This window comes from Neodiprion pinetum, chromosome 2, assembly GCF_021155775.2.
Source record: "Neodiprion pinetum isolate iyNeoPine1 chromosome 2, iyNeoPine1.2, whole genome shotgun sequence".
Taxonomy (NCBI): domain Eukaryota; kingdom Metazoa; phylum Arthropoda; class Insecta; order Hymenoptera; family Diprionidae; genus Neodiprion; species Neodiprion pinetum.
Genome location: NC_060233.1, coordinates 23,847,928 through 23,870,197, shown reverse-complemented (window position 1 = coordinate 23,870,197; position 22,270 = coordinate 23,847,928). Strand labels below are relative to the sequence as shown.

Sequence of the window (22,270 nt, the reverse complement as noted above, 5' to 3'; positions counted from 1 at the left end):
GTAATTCGACGTAAATTCATGCAAAGGCAATTTTCAATTTCGGCTTGGTGTCATCGCATCTATTTTTCAATTGACTTCAATTAATTTCGCTGATCTCTGTCACAAACCACTTTTTGGGAACATATCAAGTTTACGAAATAGACTTCTGTATTCGTTGGACATGTTTCGTGATGATTACATTACATTATAAGTTAAAAATAAGTATCTAGGCTGAGTATCTTGTAGTGTACGCTAAATTCCTTGTCTGAGTTCCCCAGTCGGGAACTCCCTAGAGATCAGAGGTTGGCAGTTAGAATCGGGGGACTACGTGCTCGGTACTAACAGATTTGTTGTATCTATTAACGGAATAAAACCTTGGGCATGTGATGGTTGTATGTTTGAACCCTTTCTATATAACATTAAATTTTTGCCTATACACGTTTCGATGACATAAAAGATTGGTTTCATGCAGTAGAATGATTGTGGGTTAAAACGTGTTTGAATGTTAATTCTTGCCTGAAGCTGTACGCGAAATCACTAGAAAAATAAATGGGATAGATCCAAGGCTTATGTCGCCACGAATTCAAGCTTATATGCCTCACTGATCCCAATCTGAAACCACAGCTGTTTCGATTAAGGTGAAAATCTCGAAGCCATAATCTTCTGGCCGGACTTTCGTGACATAAAGATTCGCGACGGTGACGTGTGGTGGTTTGGTTTCATAATATTTTCAGTCACGACGTTTGTTTGGTATATAAATACCTCGTACTAGCCCGCCGTGCAATCTATAGGACACGTGGCAAGATCAGTACCCAAGACTAGCGAGTGGGTCAAACTTGGATTAGATGTTTGATCATTGTCAAACCCCGTAAAAACGATCCCTCTGATCCCACAATCGCTGTTGCAAAGATGAATTATGGAAGAGGATTTATTTTATGGCATACTTTAACTTTGAAGATTTATTTATTACGATATATCAAGAAGCAGAAACCGATACAATTAGCATAGCGTCTATTTATCCTTCATTGATGGCGTCAAAGAGTATAGTAGAGAGTGCAAGCTGGCATAAGGCAGCTATGCAATTTTCCGTATACGAAATTCTGCGCCGTCTGGAGTATCAGTAACATAACTAAAGTCGAATGTAGTGCTAAAATTCAAATCTCAGATCTAAAATTTATGGTCCAATAAAATAACAAATCAATGTAAATAATACAAATATTTTTCATACTATTTCGGTCTCATTTTATTGCACTGTATGCATACATGTTACATTATATGAAGATGTATGATATATTTACAGTGTAAGTTGAAAATTGTTCAATTCAAATGGCACTTAATGAAATTATAGACTCACACTCTATTACACCATAAAAATATAACATAGTATAAATTATTGAACACAGACTAATACGTTTATTTATATAAGTATATTACTTTTTTTACTATTACGAGAATTTAAGACTTTCGATGAAATTTATATCTTTTTATTTTATTTAAAATCGTTAAACCTGAATGTATTATATAAACTAAATATTGGATTACTTAATACAATTAACGAGTTACAAATTCAAAAATTTCTATATAACCGTCAACATATAAAATAAAACATTGTAGATGTTACCGAAACACGATAATAGTACGAATGTATGAAAATATCTTTTTTTGTTATTGCTCTTTGGATGTAAGATTTTCCCATAAAACTGTTGACAAACAAATCTTTTTTCTCTTTAGGTTGTTCAATTATTTCCCAACCAGTTGATTATAAACTACTCAAATATACTACTTTTAATTACTCTGGTTTTATTTGCTTTGGTCTACAAAATTTGGTAATCTTTTCATTATTGTCGGAATTTTTCGACTAGTTTTATTTTAGAAATTCTCTATGCAAAATAATAATTAATCCCTACTCAAGTACTACAAATCTAGCAAACATTGTTTCATAAGCTTATATGAGGTACCAAAGTATAATATTTTACTTTTTTACTCGATTTAACTAATCTGCAATACTACTTTAACCACAGAATACAGAAATAATACTACTTTGACAATAGAAAACAGAAATAACGCCACCAAACAACCGCATTTTTCAATATTGCATCGTAAATAGTAAAGATTTAATACTTACATTTCTGGGTTTTTGGCGGTTGGAGTAAAGTGTTCTTTTTAACTATTATTCTTTCTACAATCTTTCACGAAACATCGCCACCCCATTTTAATCGCAAAATTGTATCACACAGAAAATATATTTAAATGTATCCTAATTTTCAAGATTTCTCTCAGCTACGCTATTTTCGATATAGTTACTTTACATCCAAGAGAGAGAGAGAGAGAGAGAGAGGAGGCAGAATAGTTAGGATTCCAAGACAGTAGAGGCGCTGTTCACTGTATACGGTCATCTTCCACTCTCTACCTCTTTGGAGGGCATTTTGGTAATACCGAGGTATACATATACATAAGTATGTAAATAGCTCTAACGAAGAAGACGATAGAAATACTGACAACTGTCCAGAGAGTGAACTCGGTCTTACGTCTATCTTTATAGTTGGCCTCTCTCTCATTGGCTCTAATTATTTTTCCAAAAATCGCAAGGTCGACTCGTTTTTCCGACGAAACTTTTGATCCGGTGAGACGATCAAAGTTTGCAAAAGATTTCCGTGGACGATCTACACCTACCCCTTGATTACCCACAGGGTTAATTTAGACCCGCAGCGGCCAGGCTGGAAGACGACCTTGACCCAGGGAGGAGTCGAAACGGCTCGTATTTCACCAGGTTATTCAAGGAAAACTTGTCCGACATTGTAATTCGAATAAATATTCCTACGTGCACTGTAGGCAGGCTGAACTGTGTCGGATATCAGAAAAAAATTCTACCCTCGTTGTAAGCGCGAGATGTCGTGCTGACCTCAGAAATGACGTGACTACGTCTTTGACCACGCGATGAAGAATGGTGGAAATTGGCGGGGGGTCACAGGATGGCTGGAAAAAGTTAGGTTAGTTAGGCTGCTTTTGCCAACAGGATTACATAAGTGGCCAACGAAGTAGGCGAAAACCAGTGTTGCCACTCTGGTAATTGAGAATGTAGCAGCTCTGTGAAATAAAATTTACTAGATGAGCAGTAGAGTGTACCGAACGGAATTAAAATATTGTGAGGTTATGTTTTTTGCCACCAGGTAGTGCTTTCATTCTTTTCGCACTTCTCAGTGAGGCAGGCCACTGAAAGGTATCTTACGGCAGGCTCATGCCCCATCTAGGTTACATATTATCTACGCCCAGGTTATGATGTCGAACCGTATGGAGGGAAATATACGACCTTATAATATGGTCTCTAAAATGTAGGGACATGTAGGGTTTTACATTGGCATAAACAGCATGTAACATCGATGGTGGTTCAATTGAAAATTCAATATTGCCTAGAAAAACCACGATTCAAAAATTGTATTAAAATAATCAAGGCGTACTAAAATACCTCCAAATGTGCTAAAGACGTGCTTGAAACGGTGCTAGAAATCGGTCCGAGTTCTCGGATACAGGTTTAGTAACTTAAATTTCACCATCATTTTGCGCTCGGCGGAATCCAGACGGCGCTGCGGTCGAAAACGTGAAGTTGAATGGTAATTATTTACATGCTACCAACAGTGCAGAATCCTAAATAGATAAAGTGATTGAATCATAACCTCTATTGTGCTCGAAAAGGTAACTTGAATGTTTTCTGTTTAATATTGCAATTTCCCATTTCTATATATTAATTAATGCATCTCTAATAATTCTATTTCTTTTGGAATTTTCATGTGGATCCAGATACGGTATCATATGAAATGACGGATAAGAAAAAAAAAATTGAAAAAAGTGCTCGCTATTGCGTTAATAGTTGATGCTGTCGAAAAGGAAGAGAAATTATGTATTCAAAACTAACGAAGTTCTATTCAATTTGTATTCATTCAAATATATTTTCATTTTACATTTGATATTTACCTTTCAAATTCACAAATGCGTGTTGCAAACTGCAATCATCTGCGACTGGCTGCCTGAATCAGAACAGGAGTGAATGCAGCAACTAGTACGGAATAATGGGATGCGATCCATTTTTTCATCCGCGTTTTCGATCCAGGAATTACGTCCGAGTTTGCTGTATACACGATACGAGTTCTGGTAATTTTTTCTCGGTCCGAGAAATCGATCCGATTTCTATGACCGTGTCAACACGTCTTAAGAAATCATAAAGTGTACCAGCGTACTAACAACGGTGAAAATGCAACAGAAGAGTACAATTGTACTAGAAACGGCAACACTGCGACGAAATCACAGAAATATGATTGGCCACTGTACAGAGGTTTTTACTTGTCGTGCTGTCTGTAGAGCTCAGTCCTCGTATGACAATCAGCCGCACTTATCCTGCATAACGCGAGTGTATGATGGAAACGACACTCCCTCGCATCCCCCCGAAACTCGGCTTAATTAGAGACACTTGCGTGGTCGGTGTCATACGACAGGTTTTCTTTGTTAGTACAGCCGAGGTATGCCCTGCGGGATGGAATCCACCTTTCTCTCACAATTCGTACTTCGCTCTGTCAACCGGAAGGCGAACACGGCAGATATCCCATAGAATCTCAGAAACTGACAGGTTTCTGGCGTATACGTTGTTCACAGCTCTTCAGACGTGAAAACTCGACGACAATTAATAATCGCATGTTCGCAAACATTGTTGGATTTTTAAAGCTGTTAAGACGACCCGCAAGTGAAATTCTAGCCCTACGATACATGTATGCTACAAAGCCACTGATTTTTTATTTTTTTTTTTGTTCACGGTTTTGAATAAGACATGATGTCCCACGTTGAAAAATAATTCCAGCAAAATCTTCGCTATTTTCGAAATTGATATTTTTGAACGAAGAAGAATGCGAAGTCAGAAAACATGAAATTGAGGAGCTTGCTAGTACGAAAAACGGCCTTTTAGTGGTTTTTATTTACTTAAAAATGTATCTCCTCCTTCGATACTTGATATTAAGATTCGGTGATTTTTTCACATGTCCTTTAACTATTTCGAACAACTTCACTTATGGATTTTGCGACACTCTTCTTAGTTCAAAAATATCAATTTTGAAAATGGCAAAGATTTTGCTGGAATTATTTTTAGACGTAGAACATCATTTCTTATGCAAAACCATGTATAAAAATAAAGAAAAAAAAATCAGTGGCATTGTAGCATATGGGCTATTCCGCGTCAACCGGATCAGTCATCTCTCAGATATTTTTTTAATTTGGCATGTGGATTGTGTGTGAGGAGTTAGATTTTTGTGCCAAAGCGCGAATCTCATAATGCAAAATTCGATTTTTTATTAACAATAACAAATTAGACTCCCATTTTTTTCAAAAATTCATAACTTTGGCAAAAAATTAGATACAATATATATTTTTTCTTCAAATTACGCGGAAAGCTCCATAGAATTAAAAAAAAAATACGAAATGGTAAAAAAAAGTTGTTATCAATTGTTTATTTAACAATTAATTTTTCAAAGATTTTTAAAACAGTGACTGACACGATCAAAAAATTTTTTTAAAATTCTGACATGTTCCTTGAACTGTACTACAACCTGTGAATTAATTCCAGAGGGGTGTTTTTCTTCGTTTTCGAGTAAAAAATCATTAAAGGTGTCGATGCGCATGAAATTGCGGCGCGCCGAGTCTCTACGTAATGGCGGGCGGCCGGTTGCCGTCCACCGCTACCCCGCGGTGGCGTCGCAGCGTTATTTTAGAGTCATTTTCACGATGTAGGACATGATTGAAGAATCTGAAAAAAATACTGTACCTTCACAAGGCCTGCTCAAAGCGATAAGTGAAGTTTCAAGAATGTGTTTTTATTTTAAAATAAGTAGCAAGTTATGTAATTATTATCATTTATGTGCACTCTCATGGTGTGTAACCGTTATTTTGAATCTCTGTAATAAAAAAACGGTGAAAAACACATTCTTGAAACTTCACTTATCGCTTTGAGCAGGCCTTGTGAAGGTACAGTATTTTTTTCAGATTCTTCAATCATGTCCTACATCGTGAAAATGATTCTAAAATAACGCTGCGACGCCACCGCGGGGTAGCGGTGGACGGTAACCGGCCGCCCGCCATTACGTAGAGACTCGGCTCGCCGCAATTTCATGCGCATCGACACCCTTAATGATTTTTTACTCGAAAACGAAGAAAAACACCCCTCTGGAATTAATTCACAGGTTGTAGTACAGTTCAAGGAACATGTCAGAATTTTAAAAAAATTTTTTGATCGTGTCAGTCACTGTTTTAAAAATCTTTGAAATATTAATTGTTAAATAAACAATTGATAACAACTTTTTTTTACCATTTCGTATTTTTTTTTTTAAATTCTATGGAGCTTTCCGCGTAATTTGAAAAAAAAATATATATTGTATCTAATTTTTTGCCAAAGTTATGAATTTTTGAAAAAAATGGGAGTCTAATTTGTTATTGTTAATAAAAAATCGAATTTTGCATTATGAGATTCGCGCTTTGGCACAAAAATCTAACTCCTCACACACAATCCACATGCCAAATTAAAAAAATATCTGAGAGATGACTGATCCGGTTGACGCGGAATAGCCCATATACCTATAATATGTATTGTAGGGCTAGAATTTCACTTGCGGTTCGCCTTAAGTTTGGAGCAGAACTCGTGTTGCAGGCTTAAATAATTGCAGATCGACAGATTGTGACTTTTAGTTCTTCTTTGTTGGAACTTTTGTACTCACACAGAGAAAAAAGAAAAGGGGTGAGTAGTAACTGCACTAAAAGTTCGGTGAATCGAGAGTATCGATAATGTACGACAGAAGTTCAATACTCCGTATATCGAGAGCGCGGTGTATTTGAATTATGCTTTTCAACAGAAACCATTTTTCAACAAATTTCAACGCGACTGAATTAAACAGAATTCCTTTCTGTCAAAAGATTCCATTACCTTTCATACTCTGATTTGATCTCTTGAAATCGTACTGTAAGGTGAATGAATGAAACCGCATACAGTGGGATACGACCAAATTTTGTTATTTTGGGTGCACGAGTGATGTGGCGGCCAATACGGCATTGTCGCATTCATTCATCAAATTTCGGCATCGCTGTATTTGCAACCCTCGTGATAGACATGAAACAGTTTTTGTTATCAAATCGGACAATTTCCAGGCGTGGCCCGATATTTAATTTCTAATTTTTTTTTTAAACAGAAGTGCGGTCCATCAGCGTATATGATGAAATACCGATATTTTATATACATGCATTCACCGTTGAAAAATACATAGGAAACGTATAATTCCACTTCCATGCCAAAAAAAGAAAGAAACTGAATTGCGTGACTGAAAGGCTTAAAACGCTTTTCCTGTTGTTAATCCACTGCAAAAACGCTGGTAAAAACTAAATTTCATGGTGTCGTGAGCTTTGAGTTGTATTATAGCTTCATTATTTTGTGAGTGAACAAGTTGTACCATTTTTTCATTTCTTTCACCGCTTGCTTCTTTCTTATATCTTTCTATTTTCTTATACCGAAGGTAGTATTTCACTGGTAGTTTGAATATTCCAGCACCGAACAAAGCTCCTAGATATGACTTCCTTGTGAAATTTGGCTCGTAAATGCTATACTCTGTTATCTAGGCACCTTGGCTCATTACTTATGAATTCAAAAAAACGACCATGTACAGCCCAAGAAGAACCCGCGAGATTATAGTTCATGTATCTCTTGCAATTTGCATTTTCAAGCACTTCGTGGTACGAGTGAAAATTTAACAACGCTTACGAGTGCTCAGATTTTCAGAACGAGATTCATAGTATAATATACATGCATGTAGGGCATAAAATTCCATAAATATAGGTATACTACACACCAGACACAATAAAAACATGAAGACGTTGTCTGGATCTTTATTGTGCTAGAAATTGTACGTTAAGTATTTTTGTAGCTACAGATTTTGTAGCATTCTATATGCTTTTAATCGTTTTTATTAAAAACTGGGACACACGTGAGAACCTTTTTCCGTGGAGCAATTGCATGTTTCGACAGATTTAATGTGTAGAAAGAAAATGCTTTCGGAAATTTTGTTAATGGTCTAATGACAGTTCTTGAGTGCAAATATGAGACTTGATTAATATTCCTGTAATCATGATGCATACATTAAATCATCGTTTGCGATTAGGAAGTTACTGATTTCAAATATTTCCCGTTTGCGAATGAAAAAAACGCCGAAGACATTCTAGTCTAATACACGCTCGAAATAATGGAAATGAATTTCCAAAAATTGTACAGCTAATATCTTTATAATAATTGAGAGTAACTTCGCGTGGTGCGATGTTTTTTAAATACTTCAATGTAATAGCCATGAAAATCAGCAGAAACGAAGTCAATAATAATTCGTGCGAACAAACTTTAATAACTCACTGAAAGCAACATCGTTACTCAAATACTAGAAATAGTAGCGCTAACATTGGAGGAACGAGAAAAAGTTTTCCCGATAATTAATAAATTATACAGTTTGCAAATGACTCAAAGCTGCCGTAAATTGTTCAGCACATGGAAGGCAACTGAAATATAATCCGTTAAATATTTGTACGACAAGACGGGCGTAAAATGAAATTCATTCACAAAGAACACCAGTTTGGTATCCTCCTTCAAATTCGTTGCAAATTATGTATGTTTTAAAACATTGAAAACTAAAAAACCTCGTATTTTTATTTATCGACATAAACGGTTAAAGGGTTCATAACGACTCCCAGAGATGGGCACACTAGGGTCGTCCTTAAAAAAGGTGATATTTGAATTTCGACCGTATTGTCCCCAAATCGGCTCCAAATAATTGAAAAATTACTACCCTAATTGTTCATATTTTCGCCTCAACTTCTCATTTAACCCATTCAGAAGCACATTAAATCTGCCGAACGGATTTTGATAATATTTGGTATAAAGGGGGGGGGGGGGGGGGGGTTCAGTCGCTCACTACGCATCTGAGCTCAAAATTTGAAAATTCAAAATGGCGAATCTAATATGGTGGACCAAAATCCAAAGTCATTTGAATTCGATGAAACTCGGTGCTTAAGGGTTTTCGAGTTGGTTGATTACAAATTTGAACTTGAAATTAGATAATTCAAAATGGAGCACCAAAATCCTATAAATCACTTGATGTTGCCTTCAAGTGCAGCTTCTTGATTTTCGGCTATATTTTCACACGAAATTTACGATGAGTTAAGGTAAGTATTTTTTTTGCGTGTCATTTTACTGTAAATACGAAAATTCGCAAACAAGGCCTCTAAATCTTGTCCGATCGAACTGAAATTTACAGGGATTTTATTTTTCATCATATACAACAGCTTCATGAGTAATCCGCTCTGGAATAAAAAAAATTTTGGTGAACCACTCTATTCTACAACATACAAGAGTTGCAACGAAATCGGAGAGGGACGCTAAATTGATTTTCCTTGACAGAGTAGAGGACTTTAGGTAAAGAGATAACGACGAGTCACTATTGAATGTAGACAAATTTTTATAACCTAACAAAAAGCCAAATGCGTAACAAATTGGGAATTGGTTAATGTGATAATAATCAGCTGAAAGAAACAATATCTTGGTTGAGATAAATTTTCGTGTAAAGTGTTAATCTATTTGAGGCGTGGCGGTTTTGTATCAGAAAATAATTGGCACAAGGCACCAATTCTGGAAAATCTTTGAAACAAACCAAATTTCGTTCAAGAAATTAATTTCCACGCGTTGGATGTTAGCTGTTTATTAGTTTACACTTCACATTAAAGATGACTTCGAAATATTCAATTAAACACTGGCTATCATCATTTAAGATTATTGATCTATATGGGGTCTAAAAGCATGTGTATATACGGCACGTATAACGTGGACTTGAAGATTGCCTGTATGAAGCATTCGTTTTGAAGTCATTTAGTCCATTCATTTGTAAGTATGCAAGGAAGATTTTTTCAGCGTAAATACAATATGTTTTTTTTCTTTCTCATAACTGCAGACTCGTAAGCGGGTTTATTAGACACTAGGCCACTTCTTTTCTAATTTTGACGCTCCTTTAGCTCAAGAAATTAACGCCGATATCGTATACTTTTTGATTCATAATCATTCGATCATTGATGAGTCGTCTCAGGTGATTTAGTTCTAGAGATTTTCCGTAAATTCATTCGTGTCGTTAGTTAAGGATGTTGTCGGGCAGAACTCCATAGTTTTGATTAATCTTACACGAATAACAATATTATGAAAGAAAAAATAAATGATGACATATTGAGAATGGGTGAACGGAGTTTAATAAAAATTGGTACTACAAGGTTTCTATAGTCGCTGGTAACGAATTCATGGTCAGTTAAGAAAAAACTGTACCTTATAGCTGCAGGTCAAATAATTTGTCCCGAAGACGGCGAAGGTGTTAACAGTGGAAATGTTGGATAAAAGCGTAAGAAAATATGAAATTGAAAGGAAAATACTTTGGATAACATTTCGGGATATCTGCCTACACGGCTCTGTAAGAATTCGTATGCACTGCAATGTGCAAAATTAGTTGGACGTAGTGACATGTAAAATTATTTAACGCTACCGAAAATAATTTTCAATTTCTTTCTTTTTCAAATAACTGCTCTCTATGGGGCCACATTACGAATAGGAATGTTTAAACTACTACAGCGCTCCCGAGATTCCATAACTCGAAAGTTACCATGAGTCCGTAATAAAAATTTGACATGAGCACTTCGATGATCGAAGTTTTGTCAATACTGTAAGTTTCGAGTATCTCCACCGCTTGACGAAACAAAATCCTCTTTTCTGGAACCAAATTTGTATGACACTGTGCTATTTATTATTAATCATGCAAAGTGTCTCGGTCTGCGACAAAATCCGGGCCAAGTGAATTACGTTCATAGCAAATGATATTTGCCTTTGGTAGCTTGTGTTTGCGATAAATTTTGCAGCTCACCATTTTGTGATGAAATCTGTGCCGATGGTGTACACGGAAGTAACTGTCCGGTTGTTTTCGGTGCCATTTAGGCTGCTCTCGGTCCCGTTCACCTCCATTCCCAAAATCTCCGGATCCGATCCCAATCCACCCACTCTTTAATACCTCGTCATCTCCAATGCATTCTGGAAAGAAATCAGTAATTTTCGTTCATCTGTGGGTACGATTAAAAACAACAAAACATGAAACAAAGGTTGAATGGGTGCAATTGAAAATAACCATTTGAAGCATACATTTTTCCTTGCAGTCAAATTCCTTGAAACTGTTTATAAAATCGTTCTCGGGGCTGCTGATTTAAAAAATGGGGGTCAGATCCGACAGAAACTTTAAAATGGCGGATCCAATATGAGCGAATAGGATCAATTTTTATATTTTCGGTCTGTCACAGTCACCGTCTCGAATTTCGAAATTTTGATGTCGGATTCGTTTTTAGCGACCTCAAAAACTCAAGCTTACCGAGTTCCACTTCTCTAGTCCCTATAACCTTTCCACATTTACGTTTATTCTGTACGAACAGGAATTTTCAACACTTTATTTATTGATAGCGCTCACTATATTCGCGGAATCATCATAATCCCTCTCAAAACATCAACATTGATATCTTAGAAGTCCAATCATGGAAAAAAAAATGTCGGCAATATCTCAACAACTGAATATAAAATGTCGAGACACCAGTTTTCATCAAATTCGCGCATATTTTGATTAAGTTGATTCGCCACCTTCGCGAGACTTCCTTGTAAATATCCGTAGGACGAGTTTACATAATCGAAAATGTGAATTTCTAACCATTAGTAATTTACAACCTCGGAGAAATGGAATTACTGAACGGTTTCCTAGCACCAAAACTGTGTCATTTGAATAATTTCGATGAACGATTATTCATTTAATTCGTAAACATTCGCTTTATTGCCTTCTGCAAGTTTCTGAACCATCAGCAAGAGCGTAATTTGCACATGATATCAGAATAGCTTATGTTCTTTCAAATGTAATTCCGAATAACATTGAGGTTCGTGACATTGATTTAACGATGTATTTTTAGAAAAACTCGTTATCTCGCTACTGAAAGAGAGTTTTATGAAATTCAGTAAACCATCAGGCGCATAGTCCAGCGTTGCCAACCCTAAAGAAATTTCTTTGGATCTAAAGTATTTAGAGTCTGTTCAAGGAAAAAAGAAAAGTTATTTTCTTATTAAGAAATATTCTCGTTTAGGCAGAAATCTGAAGAAAATCTGACGAAAATCTGAAGGTCTCTGACAAAATCTCAAGACTGATAGAGAAATCTCTAAAAATGGACGGTGAAATCGAAACAACAGACTAAAAATGAACCAATTGCGAGGTTACTGTGAACATATGCACCAATTAGATAGCGTCTGAAATTTTCAAACGCACTTTATTTGACAAGTTGTTGGTCCTACATATTAAGAATAAAAACATTTTATACAAGCAAAAGTTCCTAATATCTTTATACTTGCAGTTCAAATTATAGGATATAAATCTGTATGTGTTACCTCGTTCGGTAATTATCATTATACATTTCTAAGAAAATTGTCCGTGTTATCAAGCGAAAAAACGTATATAAATATTATGTATTCTTGTATTTATTGAGTATCAATACCGACAAACAACACTCTTGTAAATGAGAAATGTGAACAATTATTGTACCACTATTAGGACATCTGAAGAAGTATTGTGGTGCCATCCAAATAAGAAATCTGAAGAACTGATTTGGCGCCATTTAAAGAAATATTCGTTTGATAGGTGGGCAACACTGGTGTATACATTGATGGACGACATCGTGGAGACTACGCAAGGAGCAAGAATTCAAATGAGTGAAGTTACAAAACTTGTCACAGTAATCGTACACATTAGGTTTATTATTTGTACCACTAGCGTCGCTAGTGTTCCTGTAGCACCGAAGTGTCATTAATTGCAGGGATGCCCAAGATCGACTAATCGATGATCTTGCATAGAAAGTTTTCACCATCGCTTTATACCTCCCCCCCCTCACCGTTTTAGTACTTATAGAAGACTAGTGCCCTCTTATTTTTGGACACGATTTGTGTACACGAAGTTCGAGCTCCTTGTACAGTCACGATGGAGGACATACATCAGAGAGCTCAAATAGACCAGGAAATAAGCATGCAAAGTAGTACTTTTTGGTATGAATCCGGCAACTTGATCTAAGGGTAATTCGATGACGCTGAATGGAATGGTGACGATAATTTTGCGATGAACCTCTGAGATCATTATAAAAACAGATTAACCCGTTTTACTCGGAACCTAATAATTTTATCAAAAAACATGTCCGACAGAAGTTGCTGGGGATAAAAAAAAAAAAAACACAGAAAAGTATTTCATGTTCATCTTCGTATCGTCCACATAAGGGAGAAAAAAAACGAAAAACCATTTAAATGGGGGGCGAAAACCTTAAAATTTCAAATAATAAATAAATTATTAAATTCGTATGTATGAGACAGACATATGTTTGTCCTTAGCTTTCTCGTGATGCTTCGACTGAAAAGAAATTTTGTGTAAAAATAAAGTTTCATTCGCCTTTTTCTTCCTTATTTTCGGAGATACGAAGATAAACATAGGATATACTTTTTCAACTTCCCGTTTTCAAAGAAAAAACGAAGTTATTGCAATCACTTTTTAAATGAAAAGTTGAGTTTTCACTGAGATCTTGACGTTTCAAGGTCAGAGAATCATCCCCGACCATTTTTGGACGGATGACTGTGTGTGTTTGTATGCATATAAGTGATAATTTTTTTTTCAGACGATATTTCGAGAACAAGTTACCGCATTTAAATTATTTTGGTCTCAATCGACGCGGCTTTTCCAAACTTAAAACTGATTAGACGTGGGTCTTGATCGGTTCAGTACTTTTTCAATTATTTAAATAACAAAATACCAGAAGGAAACAAATATAAATGGTAGTATTTTGAGAATAGATGAATGGATTTGAATGAAAATTGGTGCGGTAAGGTTTTTTGGGTCGCTAATCACGAGTCTGAAAACAGATTGCGAAATCCAAAATGACGATCTAATATGATAGAAAATAATATTTAGATTCTGGTAAAAATGGGTAGGCGACGGTTTTCTGGGTCACCGATAGCGAACACAAGGTCAGACTTCCAAAATTTGTAATGATGGAACCATTATAGTGATTCAAAATTAAAAAAAAAAACGTCACACTTTCATGTAATATGGCACACGAGGGCGTTAAAAAAGTTAATCACCAATTTGAATTTGTAGTTCGAAAGCAGAATTGGATATTATTCCTTCGATCCTGCAGTGTGAGAACGGGAAGATCGAGGGCTGGCTTGTGGCGAGTCTAAAGCCGTTTGTTCGTTTTTTTTCTTTTGTCCTCAACAACTTTTGTTGAACATATTTACTGATAAATTTATCAGGTTCCGAATTAAACGGTTTATTCCTTGTTTTATAATGATCTCGGGGCTTGATTGTAAAAATATCATCATCATTCGATTCAGCGTAATCCATTTACCCTCAGATCAAGTTTCCAGATTCATACCTCAAAAGTACCATCTTGCGATTTTTTTCCTGACATAGAAGAGACGGCAGCAGCTGCGCGGTAGTCACTGCAGGACAAAATTTCGTAGAAATAGGAATGCAGCAGGATATGTACGTGTTGGCAGAACCGCGGTAGAGCGCCCGACTGATTTGCTCGTCACGATTGCATCGAAACGGACCTCATCTGGAGCACGTTGCCGGATTTTGAGTCAAATTTCAATCTCACAATTAGTGAATTTCAAAGCATAGTACTTCGGATTTCAGAACTTGGAAATCTATCGAGGATTCATTCGCGTATAACACCGAATGATAGAGTAGAAGTTATCGGACAGAGAGAAACTTTCATGAAGCATGAAATGGTAATGTAAAACATTAATTATATTGAACGAAATATAGTTATCTAGTATCATATTCTCTAGTAATTCCAACAATACTTAAAGTATTATTGTAACAATACGTCTATTAATAAAATTTTTTACTACTTGTAACAAATGAAGTTTTCTCTGTGCAACTTTCTACAGCTAAGATACGATTAAAATTTGTTATTATGGGTTATGTATCATACGAAGGAATTGAAGAGGGTAATTTATAAACAACATGGAAATGAACTTTTTTTTTTCATTATCTCTAAAAAGTTTATAGACTCCTGAATCGGACGATAATGAGTTCCGATGAAAGGTCGTGATCACTATATTAACATGATGATCGAACGTCTTTGAAACAGTCACTGCAGAAGTATGAGACAATTCAAAGAGTTTCAGCTAATCGGGACCACCATCGTTAGACCTCGCGAACCTTTAAGACGTTCGGAAAGTTCGGCTGATATTATCTCTCACCCGGCGAACTTAGCTCGGTTGGTTGGCTGGCCGTTCCGAGCTGTTTTCGTTTAACCCTGAAACGTAGTAGCTCTTATCCAACCGGAGATGCGTCATTTGCATACTTATTTTCACCAATTCTCTTATCAATGCTTTTGCCACGCTTTGTTCAGCGCGAAACAATTTCCACTGACAGGTTCCGGAACACGTACATATATCCAGTTTTAGTCATATATGTAGTAGACTGGGCCAAATTTTAATGGTACTGTAAAAACATTGTTCATGACGACAAATAAAAATTATCCTGACAGTTTGAGCCCTTAATATTAATATTAAGGGGTGTATCGTTACAGCTATTGATTTTTTAACAGTTACCGCATTTTTTTACCCAAAATCCGTCAATTATCAATCTGAAAAATTTTATCAATCCATATTTTTGAAGGAAAATAAATTTCCTACAAAAAAGCTCTCTTACTATTGATTGATTTTCGTAATAATGGTTTGATCTATGAAAATATTGATTTTTCTGGTAATTACAAAAATCAAAAATTCAAACAAAAATTTGAAAGAACAAATCGATGTTTAAGGCACGATTACAAGGAAACGGCTTGAACTACGTCAATTTAGTAAGAGAGCTTTTTTGTAGGAAATTTAATTTCCTTCAAAAATATGGATTGATAAAATTTTTCAGATTGATAATTGACGGATTTTGGGTAAGAAAATGCGGTAACTGTTAAAAAATCGATAGCTGTAACGATACACCCCTTAATATTAATATTAAGGGCTCAAACTTTCAGGATAATTTTTATTTGTCGTCATGAGCAATGTTTTTACAGTACCATTAAAAAAAAAAATTCTTCGTTATTTTGGCCCAGTCTAATATGTAGTATATAATAAAACTTTTATTCCAATCGTACATATTTATAATCACGATATGTACGTTATTTCTAAAATACTGTTACGTAAGAGGGCGAAATAAATAATCAGGAGAATTCAAAAAGACTGGGGCGGTTTATTTTAGAACAAAAGTACAAGGAGACGTGTGTCGTTTGAAGTCCGTTCTAGGAATCCAGAAAGATACTCGTTGATTCCAAAAGACGTTCGTTGTCAGGGAACATCAGATCTTCATTTTGATTAATTAAATAAATACATGCATATTCGAAGGGGGAAACCCGTAACCCGGTAACGATAGTAAAACCATTATGGAATTACTTTGTGGACAACAGCAAGAGTAATTAGGTAATATACACACCGAGGCGGTTTTGAAAAAGGTTATTTTTGAACTTCAACCGGTTCACCCCCCAAATCGGCTCAAAATAATTGAAAAATAATTTCTCAACTTTTTCCTATGATTTTTTCTAATGCGCCCCTGAAAGGGTTAAATGGGGAAATCCGCCCTCTTATGGGCACAGGTTAGAGTTGAGATCAAAATATGAAAAAATGAGGGACATTTTTTTGAATTATTTGGAACTGATTTGACAGGTGAGCCGCTTGAAATTCAAAAATATCTTTTTTGAGGACCACCCTAATACACAGATTCGTGACCATGACGCGGTCGCGTATTTCTATAAGTATCCGTCGATGGCTGTGATGGTTGTACTTTGGTGGACATTCATCGAATTGTTAAACTTTATCAATTGCCAAGATCAACGTTGGTTTACCGAGATAACAAGATGCATTTGAATCGAAATTGATTATTGCTTGCAGAAGTTCATCGTGAGGATAATTGAAGAATATTGTCACTATGTTTAAATTCCCAGTTTCCCAGTGGAATTTTTAAAATATTTTTCGTCCGCAAAACCTTGAAAAAGATGTGATTTGCTTGCTGCTGACGATCTATCCGAAAATGGATTCAAAATTTGGAAAGATCAAACGTTTTTATACAAAAAACAGAGTGGTCCATATTTTTTTCTCACGACAAGAGGTGCTGAAAATTCGAAGCAGAATATCTGAAATCGAAAAAAGTAAAAAATTCATCAACGTATTTCTCGTCAAGGATATGGCCTAGAGGTCTAAAATTCGGAGGATTTTTATACCTCGGTACACATGATAACATAACAAAATTAGAGCGAAATAAAACTTTTCAGCCCTGGCGGCTTAACTACAATTGGCGGAATCAACCATATGCTGTTGCTAATAATAGACGTCAACTAATTGTTTTTTCTTTAATTTAATTAATAGATTAATCGGTATTATACTTCTAATCTATCGCTTTGGAATCAATCAATTTATCGGGTCTTTCAATTATTTGTTTTTTCTAGCAATCGATTGTCCAATGAATTGGAAGAACTCCTATCCCTTTCATGCATACATTTTTCTATTCATGCGATTCACTTGAAGTTTTACATGCATAATATTTCGGGGTCGCTGATTACGAATCTAAACTCGAAAACAGAAAATCCTACATGGATGAACAAAAACAAGAAAAATGTTGAAAAAATTCCGTAAATTTTTTTGCTGTGTGTCAAGATTGTGTAAAAATTGGTATTCGGATTTTCATGGTAGAGTAGCAGTAAATACTTTGTTTCGTGAAAAGTACGAATTTTGACCATTTGTATTACTAGGCTACTTTTGCAATAAGTAAATAAATAAATTTTGTATTTTTTTAGACTTAGGAATATTTCAGGGACACTATGGAACCAAAAAATTCGGCAGTTGTTACCAAATAAGTAGATTGATAAATAAAAAGCTGCAAAAAAAGCGTAACAATGAGCGTCCCAGCGTCGATCAAAGGGTTAATCGATGTTTCCGATAAACCAATTAATCGCACAGGCCTAGAGAATGGTATAGTTTCACCTCATATACCAGAGTTTCAGATTATTATAAAATACTTTCACGGCTGATGCTAGTCTTCTGCCTATTTCTGATTGTGGTTGCTAATTGTCATTCGATCCAGGACTTAGTAATGTCGATTTTCCACCCTTTCTTCGTATTCAACCCTGAAACCTTTGTTTCCCGCGAATCGTTGTATTGTTACGAGGCCGTGTCCTTTGCAAAGCAATCGGAGCATATCTTTGCGCGGAGAAATGTGCGTTCAGCACGCAATTCGTGAGTTGTTATCAGCCGCAGTTAGCATAACTGATGGTTATGAAAACTCATCGATCTATAAAACTTCTCAGTACGATCGCTTCGTCTGTTTTGAAAAGAATGAAGACGGATCAAGAATTTTTTTTTGTAACCGCGACAAGCAAAAGTAATGAAAATTTAATCATACAGCAAGTACATGTACGCAGTGCTCAGCGAAAAAATACTAGGAATTTGAACCATTTTCCGTTAATTTGTTTATTTAATATGAGAAGAAAAAACGTGAGTTTGCTGGGTCGGTAAGGGTAGGAGTACTACATGACCTTTAACATATAAACGTCTGGAAAAAAAAGATCTCGTAGGACATCCTGATTTATTTATTTAGGAATCATTCCTTACCAAATATTTACTTGAGATTTTCAACTCAACAGACCGAACACACATGGAAAGAAATACTCTGGAAAAGTATTTGGAATATCATTTCACGAATAGCAGACTACCGATGGGAAATCAACGAGCATGCAAAACTTGGTGAACGGCGAAACTATACACCAACCATTACAAGGTAACGTTGTGATGATTTTATTAATCTTACAATGACACGGTACACGAAAAACAAAATACACAATCAATACTTCTTTCACATCGACATTGCTTTATTTTTTAATCAATCGAATTATGGGATGATTACTGATTACAAACCATATATTTCGATAATTTCGTACATAAATTAACTCCACAGACAACAGAAATGTGGGCTTATCTTCGTAATGTGGTTTCATCGTGGAGTCCGTCACGTTCACTTCTTATTCAAACTTCCCAACAGGGTTGGTCGATATTATTACTATATACTCGTAGAATAACTAGGACAAGAACAATGATGCTTTTTTTTTCTTCATTTTCTTCACTATGTTTGGCTAAGCTTGATAATGAGTCTTAACAGGTGAACGTTTGATGACCGACTTGCCTAACCGCAATCCTCACTGAGCCAAGTGCCTCCTACTCTGCGACATGTGTTTGATTACTAAGGTGGTCCTTATATTGGGTTAAAAAAAAATTCTGTCTGGAAGGCAAAACGATTTTTTTATTTAATGGAAACTGAATATTCGAAAATATGGATTTTTTTGTCTACGAATAACTTTGAAATAAAATTGAGTACGGAATATATTTAATGAGCATATTTTTAAATAATATTAAACTTCCCGCTTAAATTCGAAGACTAGGGAAATGAAGTAAAATTCTAAAAAAATTAAGGAATTTTTTTTTTTCACTATTTGGAAGCGATTTGACAGGCTCCATCATGAATTTATTTTCAACTCCATATCAGAACCGCTCTAGTGCCCACACTCGTATTAAGATTTAGCTGGCACCTTTACCTGGTATAACATTGCTGGCACCTTGCGGTCATTTGAGACCCCAACCGAAAGTTGCTTGCTGTAACGAAGCAATTTGATATTTTAACTTGACTGTTTTTGGAGGTATTCATTCAAGTGTCTTTGAGAAGATAAAAAGGGTCGCAACAATAATTTTCAATTTTAAGGTAGTAAAAGATTTGAAAAATTACAAAAAAATATAATGAAAAATGACGTTTTTTAAAAAGAAATTATTAACTTTTTTAATTGTCTACATTAAGAGCTAAAAAATGAGCTGGATACAGTCAAAATATAGAACATTTAAAAAAAAATTCAGGCTTATTATGTCAGCCGAAAAAAGGTATTTATTTAGAAAAAGTGAATAAAAAATTTTCGGTGAAAAAAATAATCATTTTTTCCAAAGGTAGGCATTTATTTGTTAAAAAAAAGTCTGCTTGACACGGAAATTGTTTCCAAAGCTCATTTTGCTAATAATTCACAATGGAAATTCGAACGTAGATTATCCGACACCTAAAATAATGAAAAAATATATACACACTACTAGACCAAATAATTCTGGAGCAAAACACACTTTTGTAACACAGCTGGCACCTTGGGGTTGCTGACGACCCCTCTCTACTTTGCGACACTGCTACAGCAAGACCGACGTACTTAGACTTACCTGAATGACGCTCGAGGGAAGTGGTACATGTCATCTGTCAATAAATGACGTTATAAGTCACATTTTTAAACTTTCAAGTTACAAAAATATCGATTCAAGACACTTAGGTCACGAACGATCGCAAGATGCCAACTAAAGGTTAACCCTTACAACGTCATACCGATGCGTATAATGCCTGACGTGTACGACGGAGTGTTGAATCCTAAGTCAAAATCGAAGCGACGGTTATGTGTTGGGAGAGGTGGAAATATTATTTTCCTTTCATCCCTTTCAAACTCGCAAGGACCTCAATTCAGAGGCTAGAGATGACGCGAGGCGCTTTCGCCCCAGCAATTCAGAAACTCGACCCGAGTTCGTTGCAGCACGTTGGCAGGTTCAATTACACGTAGAAATTGAGCGAAGACGAGTGGTGAAATCGAATTTTCTTGCCTGATAAAAGCGTCGCGACATTTTATTTCGAAGCGCATTGCGAGTCTTCGTTGATCCCCGTCACCAAAAATCGAGGCGGCTCAAATATTTTGGGCCTCGTTATCTCTCTCAAGGCTCAGGGGCTTCTGGGAACCGGCCTGTTTACGGGAAGCCAACTTCCCTCTCGTGTTATACGCCTCGAGCAAACGCGCGCAGAACGGATCTCCGTCTTCAGATTACGAGATTACGAACGTCAGGAGTCAGCTCCGACTACGGCGTAAAGCTGCCGAGCTTTCGTAGATACGCAAAGTGATTGGCGCGCGCCTATCTCTGGATTTCTCTACCGCGATTCCTGGCATCGTTGCGTGGGTCTAAGCCCCTATATACTGTCTATTCCATAAGGTTAGTTTTAAGATCCCATCAACAATAGAAAAGATGTCACCATCCTCGTGCTGCGGATCCAGGACGGGCTCGATTTCACTGAATCCGATACTATTGTGCAAGTGGTTAGTCGGTGTAGGTACGGAGAATTGTACATTCGGAAACGTATATTTGAAGGAAGAAGTGAAAAAATTTAATAAAGCCTTTCCCTTGAAATTGACGCCATTTTTGTAAAAATTAATATTTTCGAACAATCCCACGTACTTCCCTAGATTTTGGCATCATGTTTTGAAATCTTTTTCGTCTTTTGTTGCGGATGGTAACCGTGAAAAAAGACAAATTTGCTTTCATCAGCCATTTCACTGGCATTTTGTTTTCAAGTAATTTGAAAAAAAATTTTCTGTGTACTTAAAGACTCATATTAATATGTACGGAAAAACAGAATTAAAAACTATCGATTCGTTTATCTTAAATAAATTGGAGAAATGACCCTTTTCTTTCATCTAGCCAGGTGGTATTTTCGCTTAAAAAGGTCATTTTTGAATTTTGGTCGGCTCACCCTCCAAATTGATTTCAAACTATTCCCTAATATTTTCAGATCCTTATCTCAACTCTAACTCGTGCCCGTAAGGAGGTGGATTTCCCGATTTAACCCTTTCAGGGTCACAATTCACCGAACGGATTGCGACAAAATTGGGTACAGGGGGCTTCTTGGGTCGCTGATAACAAATCTGAACTCGAAATTTGAAAATTCAAAATAAGGGATCCAACATAGAGGACTAAAATCCAAAAAGTTACTCGATTTTGATAAAACTCGGCGTTAGAGGATTTTCGAGGTCGCTGATTACGAATCTGAACTTGAAACTACAATTCAAAATGATGGATCCGATACGGCAACAGCAAGTGACTTTTGAGATTTTTTGATTTTTGAGTTCGGATACGTAGTCAGCGAGCCAAGAAACCTTCCCATACCAAATTCGATCGAAATCCGTTTGGTTGACTTATTATTCCATTGAAAGGGGTTACATGGAGAAATCGACCCTGTTGTAGGCACGAGTTAGATTTGAGATGAAAATCTGAAAAAATATGGGAATT

General features: G+C 36.0%; 1 protein-coding gene across 2 annotated transcripts in view; it reads right to left on the bottom strand.

Annotated features, from left to right (window-relative positions):
* mAChR-B (muscarinic acetylcholine receptor) overlaps positions 1–22,270 on the bottom strand; it is a 184,431-nt gene that overhangs the window by 112,651 nt on the left and 49,510 nt on the right. For both annotated transcript variants that reach the window (XM_069133600.1, XM_046614052.2), the window contains one exon: positions 10,944–11,107. In XM_069133600.1, coding sequence (XP_068989701.1) covers positions 10,944–11,041 — 98 coding nt within the window. In that variant the 5' untranslated portion in view covers positions 11,042–11,107. The remainder of the gene's footprint in view (positions 1–10,943; positions 11,108–22,270) is intronic.